Source organism: Tripterygium wilfordii, chromosome 13, assembly GCF_013401445.1.
Source record: "Tripterygium wilfordii isolate XIE 37 chromosome 13, ASM1340144v1, whole genome shotgun sequence".
Classification (NCBI taxonomy): domain Eukaryota; kingdom Viridiplantae; phylum Streptophyta; class Magnoliopsida; order Celastrales; family Celastraceae; genus Tripterygium; species Tripterygium wilfordii.
In genome coordinates this window covers 1,432,971-1,452,298 of record NC_052244.1, presented here as the reverse complement: position 1 = coordinate 1,452,298, position 19,328 = coordinate 1,432,971, and the positions used below count along the sequence as shown (strand labels likewise).

The 19,328-nt window shown below is 35.4% G+C and overlaps 3 protein-coding genes and 1 long non-coding RNA gene across 5 annotated transcripts; 2 read left to right on the top strand and 2 right to left on the bottom strand.

Annotated features, from left to right (window-relative positions):
• Positions 1-715: 715 nt before the first annotated feature.
• LOC120012253 (transcription factor bHLH48-like) lies at positions 716-5,395 on the bottom strand. 2 transcript variants are annotated; one of them, XM_038863590.1, is made up of 7 exons: positions 4,831-5,395; positions 4,617-4,745; positions 4,458-4,523; positions 3,187-3,255; positions 2,842-2,913; positions 1,789-1,996; positions 716-1,128 (listed from the first exon to the last, which is right to left on the bottom strand). In XM_038863590.1, exons 1-7 carry the CDS (start codon positions 5,362-5,364, stop codon positions 1,091-1,093), a joined length of 1,116 nt encoding a protein of 371 aa, XP_038719518.1. In that variant the 5' UTR covers positions 5,365-5,395; the 3' UTR covers positions 716-1,090. The 2 variants fall into 2 exon arrangements, with proteins under 2 accessions (XP_038719518.1, XP_038719519.1); XM_038863591.1 differs by having other exon boundaries at positions 1,789-1,942.
• Positions 5,396-6,600: 1,205 nt separating this feature from the next.
• On the bottom strand, positions 6,601-10,214 carry LOC120013862. Its single transcript, XR_005471488.1, has 4 exons — positions 9,947-10,214; positions 9,790-9,855; positions 7,098-7,251; positions 6,601-7,018 (listed from the first exon to the last, which is right to left on the bottom strand). It is a non-coding gene; the product is annotated as an uncharacterized LOC120013862 (long non-coding RNA).
• A 390-nt stretch (positions 10,215-10,604) lies between these two features.
• LOC120011997 (OVARIAN TUMOR DOMAIN-containing deubiquitinating enzyme 4-like) lies at positions 10,605-14,213 on the top strand. Its single transcript, XM_038863214.1, has 6 exons — positions 10,605-10,747; positions 12,112-12,723; positions 12,842-12,963; positions 13,233-13,273; positions 13,656-13,754; positions 13,915-14,213. The coding sequence occupies exons 2-6, from the start codon at positions 12,126-12,128 to the stop codon at positions 14,084-14,086; spliced, it is 1,032 nt and encodes a 343-aa protein (XP_038719142.1). The 5' UTR covers positions 10,605-10,747; positions 12,112-12,125; the 3' UTR covers positions 14,087-14,213.
• Positions 14,214-15,319: 1,106 nt separating this feature from the next.
• LOC120011789 (S-protein homolog 18-like) lies at positions 15,320-15,691 on the top strand. The gene is made up of 2 exons (XM_038862913.1): positions 15,320-15,525; positions 15,571-15,691. Exons 1-2 carry the CDS (start codon positions 15,320-15,322, stop codon positions 15,689-15,691), a joined length of 327 nt encoding a protein of 108 aa, XP_038718841.1.
• The last annotated feature ends 3,637 nt before the right edge of the window (positions 15,692-19,328 follow it).

The window sequence follows — 19,328 nt, the reverse complement described above, 5'->3', positions numbered from 1 at the left end:
CATGGGCTTTCTATGGTTCGAAAATCGAAACTGCATTTCTGTGTGCTATGGACTTTTGAATTTTAATTATAGGGGTGGTCCTCAAAAACACTCTAACCAGTAACCAGTAACCAGCCGTACCTTCTAAATCACCCTCTTTAGTCTTTAGTTTACTATACCGTTGTTTTATTACTTTTTGGGCCCAAAAAGAAAGACTACGTGAGCCTTAGGTACTAGGCCAAGCCCAAAATGGGGATCTAGAAGAACAAGGCCAGTTTCAAGCGGGCCAACTTATGAAGGTCAAGTTGGCCCAGTTCGAGAATCTGATCGGCCCAGACATTTTGTTGCAAACTTGCAGATCCAGCCCGTTTAGATGAACGAACTGTATTAGCCATTTGACAAATCTCATTGAGGTTCTCTCTAGTGTTGCGTCAATAACGCGTCATTTCTTAATATTATTTTTATTGAAATTTTTAATCAATTTTTAAGTCAGAATCAAAAAAATCTTATGAATTATAATGCCTTACTTCTTAGGTTAACATGGTCAAGAGATGGAAACATAAACATCGCATTAGAACGAGATAGGTCATATGTCAGAGTTCAACTTAGCTTGGCCAACCAACCTAGGATGTTATGTCTCAATTTTCCTTTCTTTTCTGGTCAAAGCTGCAATAAATTAAAGACCTAAACCCTGGAAAAGCCATGCATTATAAATAAAAAAATTGAAGAGAGAACATAAAAAATGTTACTCTATTTATCCATCACCACAAAAAGCTTTTTGCTTAATCTCTGGCATAACAATGAAGTTGCTATCTTCAATAATACCAAAGGAGATGGCTCTTTCACGGTTTTACAATATGAATCAACCAATCCAAGTATTGGATCGAACGACTCTCTAAAGTCAGTATATATATAGGAACAAATAATTTCATATGTATATATAACTTACTTCATTTTCTTGTCTCTACCTGAATGAAATCTGGATTTTCTACTGGCTGATGAACAGATTGAAAATGAAGTCCTAATGTTGATGCCTCTTCTCTACATCCTGTTATCTGCTACTATTATATTCGATATATATACACTGACAACGGTTTTTCCCTCTGTGGCTTCATGGCTCCATTGTCAATTGATTCAAGTGCAGAGATGCTGCACCACAATATCCAATTTGAAGTTAGTCGTATGGTCTCAAGTTCTCTGCTACACATCAAATATTAGCGATGCCCACATGACTAATGGCTTTTGTATCTTGATGAGAAATGAATGCCGATGCTAATAGTCATAGAGTGAATTCTACAAAGAAAGTTTATTTCTAAAACGTAAGACGGATAATCAAAATTTTCCGTTCAAATTGTATGACTCTCTATTAGATTGATGAATACAGCAAGAAATAAAAGATAAACTAGAAGGTAGAAAATCAAAATCTAGTACTTCTTCTTATCATATGGGGAAAACATGTTTTCTTCCACGCTAGTAAATTACAACCATTAAAGCTGAGAATCTTAAGATTAAGGAAAGCTCAAATTTTCTAATTTTGTTTGCGAGGTTGTATGACTTTTGTTGCAAAGCACCTATACAATTCCCAGCAGTTATATGATATGGCCGGTGAAGGAATTCAAGGATGACTAGCATTTACAGATTCCTTTTTTTTGCCGTTTACCAAGACGTCAACTACATAACTCGTTGCTACAACCAATGTGGATATGTAAATGAAAGATGTGGGTGTATATGTATATATTTGTTTGTCTGCATTTGATTCTCTTTTCGATACAAAAATTAGGGAAAGGCTAAGCTAGATTTAGTTCATACCTGAATTTGCAGAGTCGTCATAGCTCAGAAGTGAGTTCTCAGAATTAATGAAGTTATGACTGTCTTCTTCTCTTCCCCAAACTGGTGGGTGAAGAGCGTCAAAATGCCATTGCGATTGGGCCTGTAGACCGTTTTCATTGACTTGGACTTCAGGCTGCATCAAAGGCATAACCATGTTGGGGAAGTTATTATCCATTACAGATCCACTCTGAAGTTTTGGAGATAATTGTGAGCATCAGTAACAAACGTCAATCACCAATGGAAAACAAAAACTAGTGATATGTCAACCATTTGAAGCAAATTGACAAAACCCTAAGGAAATGATGGATATTCAGTTCAATAAACTCTCTCATTTGCCTACAATTTCAGATCTAGGCTCTCATATGATCAAACAAATCATGCAACAGAAAGGTACACAGCAAGCACTTATTTCACTTTTGCAAGGGTAATTAAGTTGCGCAATTTTTACTATTGAAAACCCCACACCGCCTTCACTGGTGTGGCATGGCATATACACATATTATAGCTTGTAGACAATTTCTGCCCATTATGGGCCCTAAACTGGTATTGTACTGTTCCAGAGTGCCAGCATTATAACTGCAACTGCCAGATATTTAGCTTGCTTGTCTACAAAATTGAAATAATAAATGACTCTTTCAAACAGTCAGAAAGGTGAATGTGGGCAGATGAGGGGACCAAATTTGACCCACTTCTGCTGATATATTAATGGAGATAACAGAAACTTCAAGATACTTGAAAAATTACTTATATCAGTCTTAACGTTATGAAGCCTTACTGATTTACTTCCTATTCCAACTAGTAAAAATTATTTGGAATCCACACATGTAAAATAAATAAATAACTTAAGGAGTCCAATAGATCAGAAGTTTAACCAAGGCAATGCCAGAAGAAACTCTATAGGAACATAGAACTAGATCAATGAAGACAGTCACAAAACGGACATGACTTTGCACTGCAGTTTGTTAACAGAACAGAGAGCAAAAGTATTTTCTGTTTCTCAAGACAATACGATTAAAGAGAGGTGATACTCACTTCTGCATTCAATATACTGTCAAGGTTGAGATCGATTCTTGGGTTGACCGCTGCCAGCCTCACAGATAAAAACTGAAAGCACAGCCACATAGACATTCATCCAGATTAAAAATAACGCCACATGCAAAAATGAAGCCATCCAACATTTAAAATGTACTAGAAACATATCTCAGAATAAGCAATGCGTCCGTCCATTCCATTTGGCATGCATGTGCATGTTTGTGTTTCTGCTAAGTGTGTGTATCTGTGTGTGCGTGATTGTACTTTGTATTTTCTTTCAAGTCAAAACAATATAGTAGCATCACCAAAATTATCAAAATAACGCCTGAGATGCACAAGCCTGACCTCTACTTGACGCTGTAGAGATTGTACATGGTTGATGATTTCATCTAACACCAACGCTGTACCCGAAATCTGCAGATGGACACATTCTTTATGGTTAGTTAAACTTTCAAGAAGAGCCGTGTTATCACAATAAAAGCTCTATAAGTCCACATCTTTGGGCTCAAACAAAAACACTGATAGGCTCATCCTGTCATCCAAATATAATTAGTAATCACTTCCTGCCTTCCTGGGCTAACTCCCAAGGGTAGCATGATTGTCACCATGAAACAAAAATTCCAGTTCTCCAGAACTACTTTCAAAGGTTTTATTACTTCCCATCTTACTCACAACAGCAGGATACGTGCTGGTAATCACAACTATTCCAAATGGCAAGTCTTAGAGTGTTTTTCACTTTTTTATCCACCCTATCCCAAACGCTAGGATGATCCCACATGATCCATGTGAAATCATGGACCCCACATGTTCCACATGATTTATGTGAAATTATGAGCCCCATATTATTCATATGAAATCGTGTGCGTCCATCTGGGATAACTGTGATAAAAACATTGGATAGTGGGATTTGTAAGACTGTTATTTTCTTGGTACAAAAGCAACAACACTTTTCAAGAAAAAGGTGAGAACGACAAAACCGTTGATTAGGCGTTTAGCCTCCCTTCTTTTTTTTTTTGTTTTTTAATGATGTGGACCCCACACAAAATTACATTTTATTATTTTTTAATAATGTAGGTCCTACAAATGATAACATTTAGTAATATTTAAAACATTAATTTCTTTTACTTTTTTATTAATATTTAAAACATTAATTTCAGTTTTGATATAAAAACAAATTATAATTAATTTTAATAATAAATTTTATTTATTAGCTTAAATATAATTTTAATACTTAAAATTATTTTAACAGTTTTAATACTATAAAAATATTTTAACAATTATAATACTTAAAATGAAGAAATATTAATATTTTATTAATTAAAAATTAAAAATATTTATTAATTAATACTTAAAATTAATTTTAATAAGAATCATATTTATTAGATTAATTTTAATATAAAAATAAAAACTAATATTATTTCAACAGTTTTCCGTTAACATCAACTTTTACTTCATCAAACACTTCATAGCATATTTCACAATTTTAAACTCAACATTTTTTCTACAACATTTTCGCTAACATTGAAAATCAAACTATCCATTATACCAAACAGTGCCTATATTTTAGGTTAAACATAGATTGCACTTTACAGAAACTAATTATTAGAGTACCTAACCTTGTTGCAGCCCGGGACCAGCTCTTGCAGTAGCTTCAATCTCGCGTTTATCTTCTCTCTCCTCGCCTAGTAAACCAAATAATTATAATAATTAATATATCCTATAATCATCTTTTAGTGATTAAATTAAGGGTTAATTAATTTTGAAGTTTTGCTCACTCTTTCTGCTAAGCTGTGGCTGTCGGTGGCTTGACCACGACGAGCACGGACGTGCACGTAAGGAAGCTTCTCTGCGTCATCGGAGCCCTCGTTTGCGGCGCACTTTCTCTTTTTGGCAGACCATTTGCCCTAAAACCCTCAAAAGAATTTTCGCTTAATTTGGTAATTAATTTCGAATTATACCACAAAATTACGAAATAGAAAGCAACAGTACCTTCTTCTCTCGCTCCTTTCTCTTCACCGACCTCTGGGTCTGATTCTGGCTTTTGTTCTCCACCGTCGGTTCGGATACCAGCTGCTGCGACAAATTGGGGAATGATTCGGTCTCGGCCGGCTCGTTCTTAACTGTTTTCTCGAGATCCCCGCTGTGATTAGACGGCAAAGAGTTCAATTCTGGTGAGTGGTTCTCTTTAGCGAGGACGGCGACTCTAGCGGGGCGCTCGATCGGAGTAGAGGTTATTGGAAATGTCAAATTACCATGTGGATACGGTTTTATACCGTCCTTGATAATGCGTTTCTTAATAGCCGCATGAACCGCCGGAGATTCGCCGGTTTCCGTCGAGTGGAGAAGCGCCATGGCCTGAGTGGGCGGTAGCTCGAGGAGCGCAGTGAAGGAGCTTGCGTTTTCTACTGGTACGGTCCTCAATTGCTGGATTTCTTCTCCTAATTGCAACGACTCCAGCGCTGTATCGTCTGGTTCAGGTCTGTTAGGGCAGGATCTAACTTCAGGTCCTTCAATTGGCAGCATATCGTACAGAGTTGGCCAATCAATATACACCTCAATATGCGAAAACACGAGTAAACACTAAACACTAAGTCAATTCAATCAAATTGAGCTCCAGTAATGACGATTAAAGAGATTTTTAAGATTTAAACTGGCAAATGCGGTAAAGTAGAAATTACGGCAAGTGTCTAGGGTTTTGCAGAGGAGCTTTGTGTAAGGTGCTCCAATCGAAAACTGGCAAATGCGGTAAAGTAGAAATTACGGCAAGTGTCTAGGGTTTTGCAGAGGAGCTTTGTGTAAGGTGCTCCAATGGCGGTCAATGGTTCGGTGCAAGATTATTTGTTATCGGCCATTTGAAGTAGAGAGAAAGCAACGTTGCAGAATGCAGACTCGGGGTGCTTGCTTAACTATGATGGGTATTGTGAGAGAGAGAACAGACGTTTACTTTTTTTACTGTGCAGTTAGTTAAGATATAAGGACCTTCCAACTTCCAAGGGCTTTTCTATCTCACTTTCGGGTTTTGGGCTTAAAATAAGGTTAGTTGGCCCACTTCATTCAGGTTGAGTATGGTCCAGTAGTGGCCCAGTGGGCAGATATATGAGCTAAATGGGTTCAAAATTTTGGCTTTGGGCTCAGCTAGTTCAGTGGGCATATCCATGAGCTAAAACTGGGTTCAAAAATAATGGCTTGAATGCTAATTGGTCATTGCTATGGGAGTGGGACAATCGTACCCTAGCACCAAACAGAGATGAAAAAAAAAAAAAAAGGAAAAGCAAAGGAAGAGTAAGAGCATCCACAATGGGATGATTTTGAAGTACTTGAGATGATACTTTCTTGATAAGTTAAGTGTTAGATATTCACAATGGGTATAATAGAGTGTATTTCAAGTACTTGAAATGTTATTTTTTTTATAAGTATAGCGCTATATGCAAATAATGGGTGAAAAATGACACTTGAAAATTTAGTTGTGAAAAAATGATACTTCAGAGTTGGAGTATGTATATAGTTAATGAATAGTGAAGAGATGATAAAAAGGAAGAGAGATGATAAAAAAAAGAGAGAGAAGAGGAAAAGGAGGAGAGAGATGAAAAGGAGAAGAGAGAAAATAGAGAAAGTGAGTATAGAGTGTTGGAATTATGAAGTGTTGATGAATAATGTATATCGTGGGATTCACTTACCTAATTAAATTGTGCCACGCAGGATAACAGAGAAGAGAGATAATGGTTTTGGAATGCTTGATATTACAAGCATCACTGGGGATGCTCTAAAGGCAATATAAACCCGGTGCCGTCAAGAGTTTTTATGCTGATACGTACAGTGATACCACAGATTCAATATATAAGTTTTGCAAAACACACATATTTGATTTAGTGCTCTGAGCACAAAGGGGGAGTTGAAAGGACTAATGTACCTCCTTAAAAATTGATTTTGCATTGCTCATTGCCTCCCTCTCAAGTCACCGTGACACGAGAAGAGTCGTTTCATCATCGAATGCAATTCTACAGCCTTTCTAACCGTTATATAGTCTAGAATCTCAATTTTTTCCATGATTCCATTCTACAGCCTTTGGATGCCACTACCCAACCACATTCTCATGATTTTTTCAGATAAATGCAAATGCAAGAATCTCCATAAAATAAAAGCATTTCTTAGCAAAATTTCAAGCATCTAGCATTGCCTGCGCAAAACATCACCCGATTTCAGGTCAACTATCATAAAATAAAACGCTGTGAAATAGTGGAAGACAACTCAATTACCTTTCACAAATTGGTTATGAATGTCCAAAGAGTGAAATCCTCATAAAAAATGCATGCATCACCTAAATGTCACTAAAGGAAGGGAATCAATACATCCAATGGTGCCCCAATGCAGAAACAACTAGTAGAACATGATAAACTTTGTATGTGAATCCTGCAACATCGCCCTTTGTATTAAAAGTATGAAAAGTCAAACCCAGATAAAACTCGATTATCAAAATTTCAAAAAACAAAGAGAACACAAAAACTCAAAACAACTTCATTGGTTACAGGACAACAAGCTTTGTATGTTTATGCCAGAATGCAATTTTCAGTTATTCATGCAAAGAACCACCATTGCCTAAACTAAGTCAAGTCACACCAAACTAAACCAAGGAAAGCCAAGTGAACCTCCAAACAAAAATTTCAACTTAACCTCCTTTAATATCAAAAAATGATTTTCGGGGGGACAAAAGGAACAAAAAGAGAGAATTAAAATCAAACATAAACCTAAAACTCCCAAATGTATAAAGAAAAAAAGTTAAACCGACATAAAAATCGAATATCAAATATCAAAATTGCAAAAACAAAGAGACAGAACACAAAAACCTAGACACCTTTATAGGTTTCTTGACCACGGCTTTGTATAGTTTTGGCAAAATGAAATTCTCAGTTACATATGCGCAAGGAACCACCCTTGCCTAAACCAAGTCAAGTCACCCCGAACCAAACCAAGCAAAGCTGAGCAATTATCCAAACAAAAACTCCAACTTAACCACTTTAAATATCATAAACTGATTGTCAGGATAATTTTTTCAAAAAAAAAACAAAAGAGAACAAAAATCAAAAAGAAACCGGAAACTCACATAAGTATAAAAAAAGTCAAACCCTGATAAAACTCAATTATCAAACTTCCAAAAACAAAGAGAGAAAACACAAAAACTCAAACAACTTCATTAGTTTCGTGACAACAGCTTTGTATGTTTATGGCAGAATGCAATTCTCAGTTATTCATGCAAGGAATCACCCTTGCCTAAACCAAGTCAAGTCACCCCAAACCAAGCAAAGCCGAGTCAACCTCCAAAGAAAAACTCCAACTTAACCACATTTAATAGTATAAAATGATTGTCAAGAAAAAAGCAAAAAAAGAGAGAATAAAAATCAAACATAAACGTAAAATTCACAAATGTATAAAAAAAATTAAACCCACATAATCAATTACCAAAATTCCAAAAACAAAGAAAGAAAACACAAAAACCTAGATAGGTTTATTGGTTTCTTGACAACGGCTTTGTATAGTTTTGGCAGAATGATTAGTTATTCATGCAAGGAATCACCCTTGCCTAAACCAAGCCAAGCTACACCAAGCAAAGCCGAGCCAATCTCCAAACAAAACTCCAACTTAACCATTTTAAATATCATAAACTGATTGTCGGGATTATTAAAAAAAAGAGAGAGGGAGAATAAAAATAAAAAAGAAACATAAAAACTCACAAAAGTGTAAAAAAATAAAACCCCGATGAAACTCGATCATCAAAGTTCGAAAAACAAAGAGAGAGCACAAAAACTCAAACAACTTCATTGGTTTCATGATAACAGCTCTGTATGTTTATGGAGGAATGAAATTCTAAGTTATTCATGCAAGGAACCACCCTTGCTTAAACCAAGTCAAGTCACACCAAACCAAACCAAGCAAAGCCGAATCAACCTCCAGACAAAAACTTCAACTTAACCACAGTTAATATCATAAACTGATTGTCAGTTAAAAAAATAACAAAAAGAGAGAATAAAATCAAACATACACCTAAAACTCACTAATGTATAAAAAATTTTAAACCCATATAATCAATTATCAAAATTCCAAAAACGAAAGAATAAACAAAAACCTAGACAGGTTTATTGGTTTCTTGACAACGAGTTTGATAGTTTTGGCGGAACGAAATTCTCAGTTATTCATGCAAGGAATCACCCTTGCCTAACCAAGCCAAGCCACACGAAACCAAACCAAGCAAAGTCGGGCCAATCTCCAAACAAAAACTCCAACTTAACCACTTTAAATATCATAAACTGATTGTCAGGATTATAAAAAAAAAAAAAAAGTGAATAAAAATAAAGAAGAAACCTAAAACTCACAAAAGTATTAAAAAATCCCAATAAAACTCGATTATCAAAATGCCAAAAACCGAAACAACTTCATCGGTTTCATGACAACAGCTTTGTATGTCTATGGTAGAATGAAGTTCTCAGCTATTCATGCAAGGAACCGCTCTTGCCTAAACCAAGCTAAGCCACACCAAACCAAACCAAGCAAAGCCAAGACAATCTCAAAAAAAAAAAAAACACTCCAACTTTACCACTTCAAATATCATAAACTGGTCGTCACACATCAGGATTATAAAAAAATTAAAGAGGGAATAAAAATCAAAGAGAAACTTAAGACTCCCAAAAAAAAAAGAGGAAAACCCCAATAAAACCTGATTTTTCCCACTAACCCACATCAACAATCACACTACCCCGTCAGCAGATCTGCACAGTTAACTAAAGAGAACATAATTGATCACAAAAGATATCATATCAGAGACTGACAAAAGCCAATTTGAAGGTAATATTGAGAAAAAAATTATGAACTAGATATAAACCCATATCAAGTCCAGAAATTTTTATTACAAATTATAGGAAATTAAAAGAAAAGATATGGGTATTAGTATATTACCTTCAAAATCAAGGCCACAAGATTGGTCTCTCAATCCTGTGGAAGAACATAACGAAATTCAGGGTGCTGCAGAAGTAGAAACCCATGTCAAGTCCATAAATTTTTATTACAAATTATAGGAAATTAAAAAGGAAAAATATGGGTATTAGTGTATTACCTAGGCCACAAGATTGGTCTCTCAAATCCTGTGGAAGAACATAACGGAATTTAGGGTACTGCAGAAGTAGAAACCCTAAATTCGAATTTGGAACCATCAATGGCTGCGCCATCAATCCCATTATGATTTATCAGAAATCGATCGAAAGACGATGATAATGAAGACGCTGTTCCTGAAACCTCAATGATAATCTTCTTTTCGACGGCAACTTTCTCTCATCAAACAAATTGTGAGAGGCCTGTTCGGTTGAGAGACGAGCAGCGAGAGAAGAAAAAAAGGGGGAGTGATTTTGAAAGAAGTGACCGACCTTTCGACGATACTTATAGCGGAGTTAGAAAAGTAGGAAACCAACCACAACGACAGCGTTTTGGAAAGAAAAAAAAAAGTAACCGTTGGGTAATAATTATATTAATGGAATATTTGAAATACATTTTTTAAGGACCTCCTGAGGGCTTTCCAATCTCACTTTCGGGTTTTGGACTAAAATATGCTTCTGTCGGCCCACTTTATTCAGGTTGAGATGGTCCAGTAGTGGCCCAGTGGGTATATAAACGAGCTAACTGGCTTCTAAAATTGGGTTTTGGGCTCAGCTAGTTCAAAAGCTGGTAGAGCCCAAGTCCAAACTCATCGAACGACGTCGTTTAGAGAGCTTTAAGAAACTCCTGGAATACACCGACTAATTCTTTCCTTCAAGGCCCTCCTTTCTCTCTCATCGAACCTTCTTCCCATCTCTCCCTTTCGTGGATTCACGTACAGCTCCTTCTCGGTGGTTCTTCTTCTGCTGCTAGTCTGAGAGGATTGGTATGTCGGTTCTGCTACTTTTTCCTTGTCTTTTCCCTTGGGCATTATGTGGCCATTAATAATGTTTCATTGATTGGGCGAGAACCTTCTGTTGATTTTGTTATGGCCTTCATTGCGTGATTTCGTCAAAGTTTTGAAGAGGACTATTTGCGATTTTTGGTTTTCATTTCTGATTAGTTTTTTCTCGGCATTGTCAACAAGAATTATGATATTCATACACTGTTAGTCCTGAATTTTTTGTAAATTTTCTTGTAATAGTGTTTTATTTTTGGACTATATTTACAATTGATGCAGTTTTGTTTCCGTTTACGAGGATAAATTTTCGAATTTTGATGATGGTTCGCTCAATCCTGTTGTCATCCATGTAACTGCATCGTATTTGGTAGTCTTAAATGATACCGCGAAGCAAAACTCAACTTAATAGATTCCTCAGCTAGTTTTTTATCAATTGGGTAATGAAATAATTGATTATGAAAGCTGTACTTCATGGAAACAGAATCAATGAGTTCTTTTTTTTTTGTGTGTGTTTTTTGGGTCTTTTATCATTTAATACTTGATTAGTGGATTGAACAATTGTTATTTTCATCCATATCCATTTATGGGTTATGGATTATATATGGTTCCATGTTTGAAATGATATCTAAGCATAGAAAATTGGTCAAAAGTTGGACAATATGATGCGTTGAATTAAGATTATAGAAGTTGAGGAGTTAACAAAAAGGATGATTAGACTCGTGGATTCAGTGACCACTGACCACCCCGATCTATGGAAGTACCAAACTTTGATTTTCTTTTCATTATGGATTCTTAAGTTTGATGTGAGTTGTAGGTTTTTTTTTTGGATAAGACTGATAAGTAGTGAGTTGTAGATCTTACATGAGTTCAGTGAAACAAGACAAGAACTAAGCAACCCAATCCCGACCTAATATGATACGAGATTTTGCCTATTTCCATTTATGTGAAACCTTGACATTTGACAATAGACCTAGAGTTCAGGAAATCAAGCCAAAAACTGCAAATAGAGTTCTTACATTAGGAGGTGTCATGCCCAGAGAGGCACTTGTAGATGTAAGTCGGTGCTTAGTTTTATATCATTTACACAATCGTCTTCTACCTGTGATTTATACAAAGTTGCAGGCAACATTTTTGTTGTTGATAGATGTAAAATTGTAAATCAATGCTTAGTGTACTTCCCGATGAACAAAAAAGAGAACCTTTTGGGCAGATAACAGTTTTGTCATGTTTTAACCAACATCTTTCTTATGTTCACCTGGAAAATATCATAAAGAAGCAAAAATGCCTCTGTATATTTGTGCTCTCTGTAATGAATGGTTACACAAATTAATTGCAATCTGCAACCTCAGGCTATGCGAATACCATGATTCCTGCTTCCATGAGCGTATGTGTGAAGAATGTTGGTGGATTGAGTGGGTGTATTCAGAGACAGATGGGCAGAAGTGTCCGTGGTGTGGTGTCACAAGGACAACCAACCCCCAGCTGTTTTTGTCACAATACTGGGCACTCAAAAACGAGCAATGTCAGCTTTTCTGTAACAAGGAGACTCTCTCGATCTTCTGTTGTTAGCTTCCAGACATCTCAGGGCAGTTGCTTCCAGCTGGGCATTCGCCAGCAAAGGGGTAATTCGTGTTCATTAGCACTTAAAGATTCAGTCAATGCTGAAGGATCTGTTAAGCACCTCCTAGAAATTTCATCACCACGACATAGTATGAGCATGAGATTCTTGTTACCGACACAAAGAGTGTTTTCAAAGATCAAGTGCGATGTGGGGCCAATATCTAGGAAACGAGGATGTGCTTCTGCTGGCTTCGCATTTAGTATGTTGGCTTGCTATTCAAGTTATAAACCAATATATGCCGAAGCAGATGGAGGAAAGGAGGACAGGGAAGATGGATGTGATTTGTCATACGTTAAATCCTCACATGGGAAGAGAGTTTACACCGACTACAGGGTAATTGGTAAGTGGTAAATTCAAAAATTTAGAACTATTTTTTGCTTATGTATCGAACAGTCAAGTTAAATTGACTTCAAAGTGAAACATTTGTTTCAGTGAAGATGAATAATCATACATTGCAGGAGTTCCTGGAGATGGGAGATGTTTGTTCCGCTCTTTGGCTCATGGGGCTTGTTTACGATCTGGGAAAACAGCTCCGAATGAGAGGCTTCAGAAAGAAATAGCAGATGAGTTGCGAGCTAGAGTATGTTTCTATGATGAAAAATGCTAAACTTTGATTGTTTGCTTACAAGGCTGAATGATTGATGCACCTTCTTCTTCTCCTCTCCCCCCTCCCCCAACCTCCCTTCCGTCTTCCCTGTGAGATAGTCTTGATTTTCCCTTTAGTTGATGATTCACCATAGGCTGCCTTTGCCTTTCCTAATTCTATTTTACATAGTTGTATTTACGGCTTGAAAATCCCTATCGCAGACTATCCCCTAATTAGACTGATGGAAATGTTAAAATTTTCAGGTTGCTGATGAGTTTATAAAAAGAAGGGAAGAGTCAGAGTGGTGAGTGCTCTGTTACACCATTCTGCAACCATTTTGTACTTTTAACTAAATTTACATAAGCTGATTATGAAAGCCACTTTCCTTTTAATTGACATCGCTTTACTAGCAAGAATGAATGAGCTGTACTATGATGGTTCTATTCGCAGTTGTTCTTTTCTTGCAAACTTAATTTACTTTTTTTACATACCACAACATCCGAGTGATTAATGTTATTTGCCTATGTCTAATCGCAAAGACAATGAATGTTTGTATTGGATTTAAGCATCTTCTTAGGAAATACATCAAGTCTACTCATCATATCTAATCATATCTGTTTTATTTTAGGTAAGCATCTATCTATATCCGATTTAACTTTCTATTTGATGGTTTCCATTATCAATAGGTTTGTAGAAGGTGATTTTGATTCATATGTTTCACAAATGAGAAAGCCGCATGTATGGGGTGGTGAACCCGAATTGTTCATGGCGTCACATGTTCTACGGTGAGTCTCTCTCTCTCTCTCTGGTTTGGTGTGCCAGAGCCCATGCACAGTCACTTTGTCTCACAACTGTTATCAAATATGCTAACTGCAAACTAAAGTTTTCATAAGAGACATTGTTTCGAACCATAAATTGACGAGAGCATGCTTATGATGATTTCAGGATGCCTATCACCGTCTACATGCGTGATGATGACGCGGGCGGACTGATATCAATTGCCGAGTATGGCCAGGAATATGGCAAAGAAGATCCAATCAGGGTTCTCTATCACGGTTCTGGTCATTATGATGCACTGCAAATCCCTGGAAGGAAGGGTGGTAAATCTAAACTTTAACTATACGTTTTTGGCTGAAAGGGGTATTGACAATTGTATCAGTTTTTCATGTACTAGATGTGCATCAATTGAATATATATTTCCTTTCAAAGGATTTTAATATATAGCAGTGTTACATCTCCCAATATTTTTTTTATCACATCTATCTTAAGTGATGATCGAAGCACGTGATTTCATATAGATCATGTGGGGATTGTAGTTCATGATTTCACATGGATAATATGTATTCATCTCAGCATTTAAGATAACTGGATAAAAACACTTGATCAAACATTGGGCACATGTATGCCTAACACAGTTGATTGTCAATTGAGTCACCTCTTGTTGGTATGATAACCACAATTTGAGTGGGGGCATTATAGACATGCCCTATAAGGATAAATTGGGATTGAGTAGGTCCAGTGAAATGATTTTAACCATTGAAAATTACATAAAATAAAAATTTGTTACATAAATTTCATCATATTTGTTACTATTTTTTATGAATTTATTTGTTTTTTTACATTCACAATGTTGAATTATGTCTATATATATCATTTTTCCAAAATTTGTAAGAAATATTTTACTACACCCGTTGGTACACCCTTTTCCCCATCTGATAAATTCATAAGCTTGGACAAGGTTTCAATTTTTATGGTATACTCTTTGATAAGGTTAGTGTCAACACATAGATGGAAACAAAAATAACATAAAGTTAATTTAGCCATTTATAGTGTATTTGAATTGAGAAATTCGGGGGAGAGACAAAGAAGGGAAGTAAATTTCCGCTCAATTCTCTTCTTTTGATAGTTTCTTAAAATATAAAAGGAGAGATTTGGAGAGAATTTGAGGGAATAGTCCATCAATTTTCTACCAAAATGATTCCTCCTCAGAATGGATCATTTCTCATTTGAATGGAATGGATAGATAAATTAAGTTATTTAAGAGTGAAACATATATTTTGCCCTTGTAAATATTAAATTTAAATCAATTTCATTTCATTTCTTTTTTGATGGCTATAACAAGATAAATAACAAATCATTTTCCTTCTTTTATTATCCAAATATAAGAGAGAGGAAAAAAATATTCTAACTTCCATTTCCTCGATCCAAAATAGACCATTAGGGACACCCTATGCTTGCTTACCTATATAAATAGATAGGATGCACGATATCGTATTGACTATCTCACGCTAACAAAAACATGAGTTCTAATTCGTTTTTTGTTGCTAGTATTATTATATTGCTTATGGGCATGTGTAATGCATGGTCACTTAATCCTCCCCAAAAAGAATTTGTTAATGTGACCAATGATTTAGGTCCTGGAATCGACCTTTCTTTGCACTGTAAGTCTGGCAATGACGACCTTGGTAAACACATACTCAAATATCATGGTGATGGTTATGGTTTTCATTTCTGTTCAAATGTGTGGGGAACGACGCAGTTTTATTGTAAATTCTGGTGAATAGATCAATGTCGTTGGTTCGATATTTTCATATTTGACAGGGACACAAAATCTTGTGCATATGGTGGTAAGTTTTGTAACTGGGTTGTCAGACCCTCTGGTCCATGCCTTACTACTAACATACTCATTCTTTGTTATCAGTGGAATTCTGATCCATATTAGTGTATGTATAATTATGATTCCATGAAATTCTGATCCATGTTGAGTCAAATTAATAAATCATGAATAAAACACGTTCTTACTCACATATCATCTATATTTTTGTTTCTTGAAATTCTAATTAGTGTGTTTTTCTTAATCCGATATTTTATCCTGTGAAATCTTAATATCTCATACATATTACTTGAAGAAATTAAGTATATGATTAAAATTGATGCGTTGCGTCACGTGACAGTCATCAATAAGAAAATAGTTTATTGAAAATAAAAATTAAATATATGTGATTTATATGGTTATTATATTTTGATTCTATAAAAAAAAATATTTGATGGTATTATCGTGCTAATAATTTTACTATTGCGAATTAGACTATATGACACGAGCGTCATTAACTTCTCAATTCTTAAAAAATAGAAATAATAACGCAAATGATAGCAGTGTTATTAGGCAAAAAAATAAAGTGATGCTACTTCCAGTAACATCATTGTCAAAATCAAGTACAAATGATGCTATTCGGAGTTGCAAGCAAAGATTATTTACCAAAAAAAATTTCAGAATTTGTTATCCCCTCAATTAATTATTTAAATAATGTTATTTATCAAAAAAAAACCCTCCTCTTTTCTCCTCCTAAATACCTACCAAAACCGGAATTCATTAATGCCCCCGTGGATTAATACAACTTGTGGCCATCGAAAGATGGTGAGTGTTACAATTTGATCACCGAGCTTTCAATTGTTCTAAATTAGTCACCGATAGTTCAATTTGTGCCAATTAAGCCATTCGGGCCGAATTGACCAATTTTGGTCAGTCAACCTGTTGAAGTGGCAGGTTGACCATTAAAACAATTATTTCATGTGAAAAATCATATGCAAGTGGACATTACTAAATTGTTGTTTGAAAATTTTTGTAAGTGGTCCAATAATTATAATACACTTGTAAGGGACAAAATCACAACCCATCACTTAAAAATTTTAAATTAAAAGTTAAAATAATGAAACACTTTCAAAAACTTCAACTCCTAGCCAAGTGCGCATTAGTCGGTATGTAAACCCAATGGCACAGTTTCAGACATACTCAAGGGCTTGGCTTGCCCGAAGGAGTCGTTTCTTATACTGACGCCACATTGAGCTCTGGATCTGCGACAAACGGTTCGAAGCAATCATGCAACCCATTTCAAAACAAACTCAGATCTACTACAAAGTAAGAAAGAAGAGACTTCCCCCGGATCTGCAACAAACTCATCCTGGCTCTTCAAGCCTTCTTTCTTGATTCTGATACTAGTCCAGACCTATCCCTGCTCTCCAAGCCTTCTTCCCTGATCTGCAATAGACCCATTTTCTACGGGACTGAGTGGGTCGAGTTTTGTGGTTGAAGAATAAGGGAGGCAATGGCGCTTGTGGTGGATTAGGGTTTTCAGGTAGAGGTGGTTGAAGAAGACTGGATGTTGTTTGAAAAATGTTGAGATTATGTGTATTACAATTATTTGACCAACTTTAAATTTTTTGAACAAAAATTTAGTAATATCCACATTGGATATGATTTTCCACTTGGCAATAATGGTTTAACGATCAACAATGGTTTAATTGACACAAATTAAATTGTCAAGGATCAATTTGAAACAATTAAAAATTCGGTAACCAAATGGAAGCACTGATCATCTTTCAATGGCCACAAGTTGTATTAACCCTAAATATGCCCCTGCACTAGCCGTTGGACTTCCCTGCTCGTTTACGCAGTCTCTTTCTCTTCTTTCAAAAAGACCACAAATTTCTGATTTGAATTTCAAACACTAAGGCTCTGTTTGGCAGAGCGGAAATCTTGATTTTCAATGCTAACGGAAATGCTGTGAAAAATATGCTGAGCTTAAAGCTGTGAAATATGCTATGAGGTGTTTGGTGAACTAAAAACTGATGCTAGCGGAAAAACTTTTGAATTAAAGTATTATAATATTAGATTTTACAAATTTTATATTAAAACTTGTTATTAAATTTAATATTAGATGAACATAATAAATATAATTTTATTAAAATTAATTTTAAGCATATTTAATTTTATTAAATATTATATTTTATGATTTTATAATAAATTTGTTATTTATTTAATCTTAGATTTAATTTAATTAATTACTAAATTTAATTTTAAGTATAAATTATAAATATTGTGTTAAAGTTACAAAATATTAAGTCAAAACGTGAAAAATGAATTCTGTTAAAATTAATTAAAAAATGTTTAAAGCTGTAAACTGAATAATTTTAAATAAAATTAATTAAAAAATGTTAATTGAGAAAATTGTTGCAACGTGGGTCCCATCTTCTTTCAAACAAAAACCTTTAAGTCAAAGTGGGACCCAATTCATTTAAATTTAAAAAAAAAATAAAAGCATTTCCGCTTTTGAAAAGCTCCGATCTGGAGCTTCTCAAAAGCCAACGGATCCGCTGTCAATTGGCAGCGGATCCGTTGACGTTTTTCTTGTGTTTGGTGTGGCATTAGCCAACAGCGGAACCGTTAACGGTTCCGCTGTGACTAACGCCTCGCCAAACAGGCACTAGAACTATAAATTGAGGAAAACATGCTTATGTGATGACTTTCGGAGGATAGGTGTCCGGACAGCTCCGCCGCCTCTGACTCTCCAAGTAGCTAAATGGTAAAACTGATCGGACGGCACCTGGAGCTATCCGAACGGAACAATGACTTTTTGGACGACTGACTCCTTGGCCCGTTCCAACGGTATCAGCAGACATACAACAGCAAATGTAGAAATGCAGAATTTGGGCCAACCATTTGCTATACTACGGGCTTGGAGGATTTGAAAGCGCAAGCCTTGTTAAAGCCCACCGATCAGTAACTACTTAGCCCATGCATTGGCTAAAATAGGCCGCCTACAATCTTTCGCTAGTACAAATTGACTAGTCATTCGACGTTGCTCAATTGAGTTGAGCCCACAATTTGGCCTAAAGAGTCATGAAGCGTTCTCGAATCCCGACTTGGTCAGATGGTGGGCCTAATGGTCCCTCAACCCATCTGTTAACTATCAAAACTACCGGAATTCTTCAGTAACTGATTTTTTTAAAAAACATTTTTACATAAAAATGGTAAATGCAAATTTAAGTGATTTTAACCGTTGAAAATTACATAAAATAAAACAAATTGTTACATAAATTTCATCATATTTGTTACTATTTTTTTATGAATTTAATTGTTTTTAATATCCACAATGTAAAATTATGTCTATATATCATTTTTCCAAAATTTGTAAGAAATATTTTACTGCACCCATTGGTGCACCTACTCCAAATCTGATTATAATTCATACGCTTGGATAAGGTTTCAATTTTTATCGTATACTCTTTGATAAGGTTAGTGCCATCACATAGATGGAAACACACATAACATAAAAAGAATTTAGCCATTTATAGTGTGTTTGAATTGAGAAATTTGGGGGAGTGACAAAGAAGGGAAGTACGTTTCCTCTCAATTCTCATCTTTTTATAGTTTATTAAAATATAAAAGGAAGAATTTGAGGGAATAGTCCACCAACTTTTTGCCAAAACGATTCCTCCCCATAATGGATCATTTCTCATTTGGATGGAATGGATAGATAAATTAAGTTATTTAAAAGTGAAAAATATATTTTGTCCTT

What these genes read in the sequence shown, in the direction of transcription:
- LOC120012253 (XM_038863590.1), bottom strand. Translation starts at nt 5,364, where the DNA reads ATGCTGCCAATTGAAGGACCTGAAGTTAGATCCTGCCCTAACAGACCT. An exon ending in GAAAGGAGCGAGAGAAGAAG is followed by an intron (nt 4,746 to 4,830) that starts GTACTGTTGCTT and finishes TGAGGGTTTTAG; the next exon opens with GGCAAATGGTCTGCCAAAAA. An exon ending in TGACGACTCTGCAAATTCAG is followed by an intron (nt 1,129 to 1,788) that starts GTATGAACTAAA and finishes ATTGTGGTGCAG; the next exon opens with CATCTCTGCACTTGAATCAA.
- LOC120011997 (XM_038863214.1), top strand. Translation starts at nt 12,126, where the DNA reads ATGATTCCTGCTTCCATGAGCGTATGTGTGAAGAATGTTGGTGGATTG. An exon ending in AGAAGGGAAGAGTCAGAGTG is followed by an intron (nt 13,274 to 13,655) that starts GTGAGTGCTCTG and finishes CATTATCAATAG; the next exon opens with GTTTGTAGAAGGTGATTTTG. An exon ending in ATGGCGTCACATGTTCTACG is followed by an intron (nt 13,755 to 13,914) that starts GTGAGTCTCTCT and finishes TGATGATTTCAG; the next exon opens with GATGCCTATCACCGTCTACA.
- LOC120011789 (XM_038862913.1), top strand. Translation starts at nt 15,320, where the DNA reads ATGTGTAATGCATGGTCACTTAATCCTCCCCAAAAAGAATTTGTTAAT. An exon ending in CAGTTTTATTGTAAATTCTG is followed by an intron (nt 15,526 to 15,570) that starts GTGAATAGATCA and finishes CATATTTGACAG; the next exon opens with GGACACAAAATCTTGTGCAT.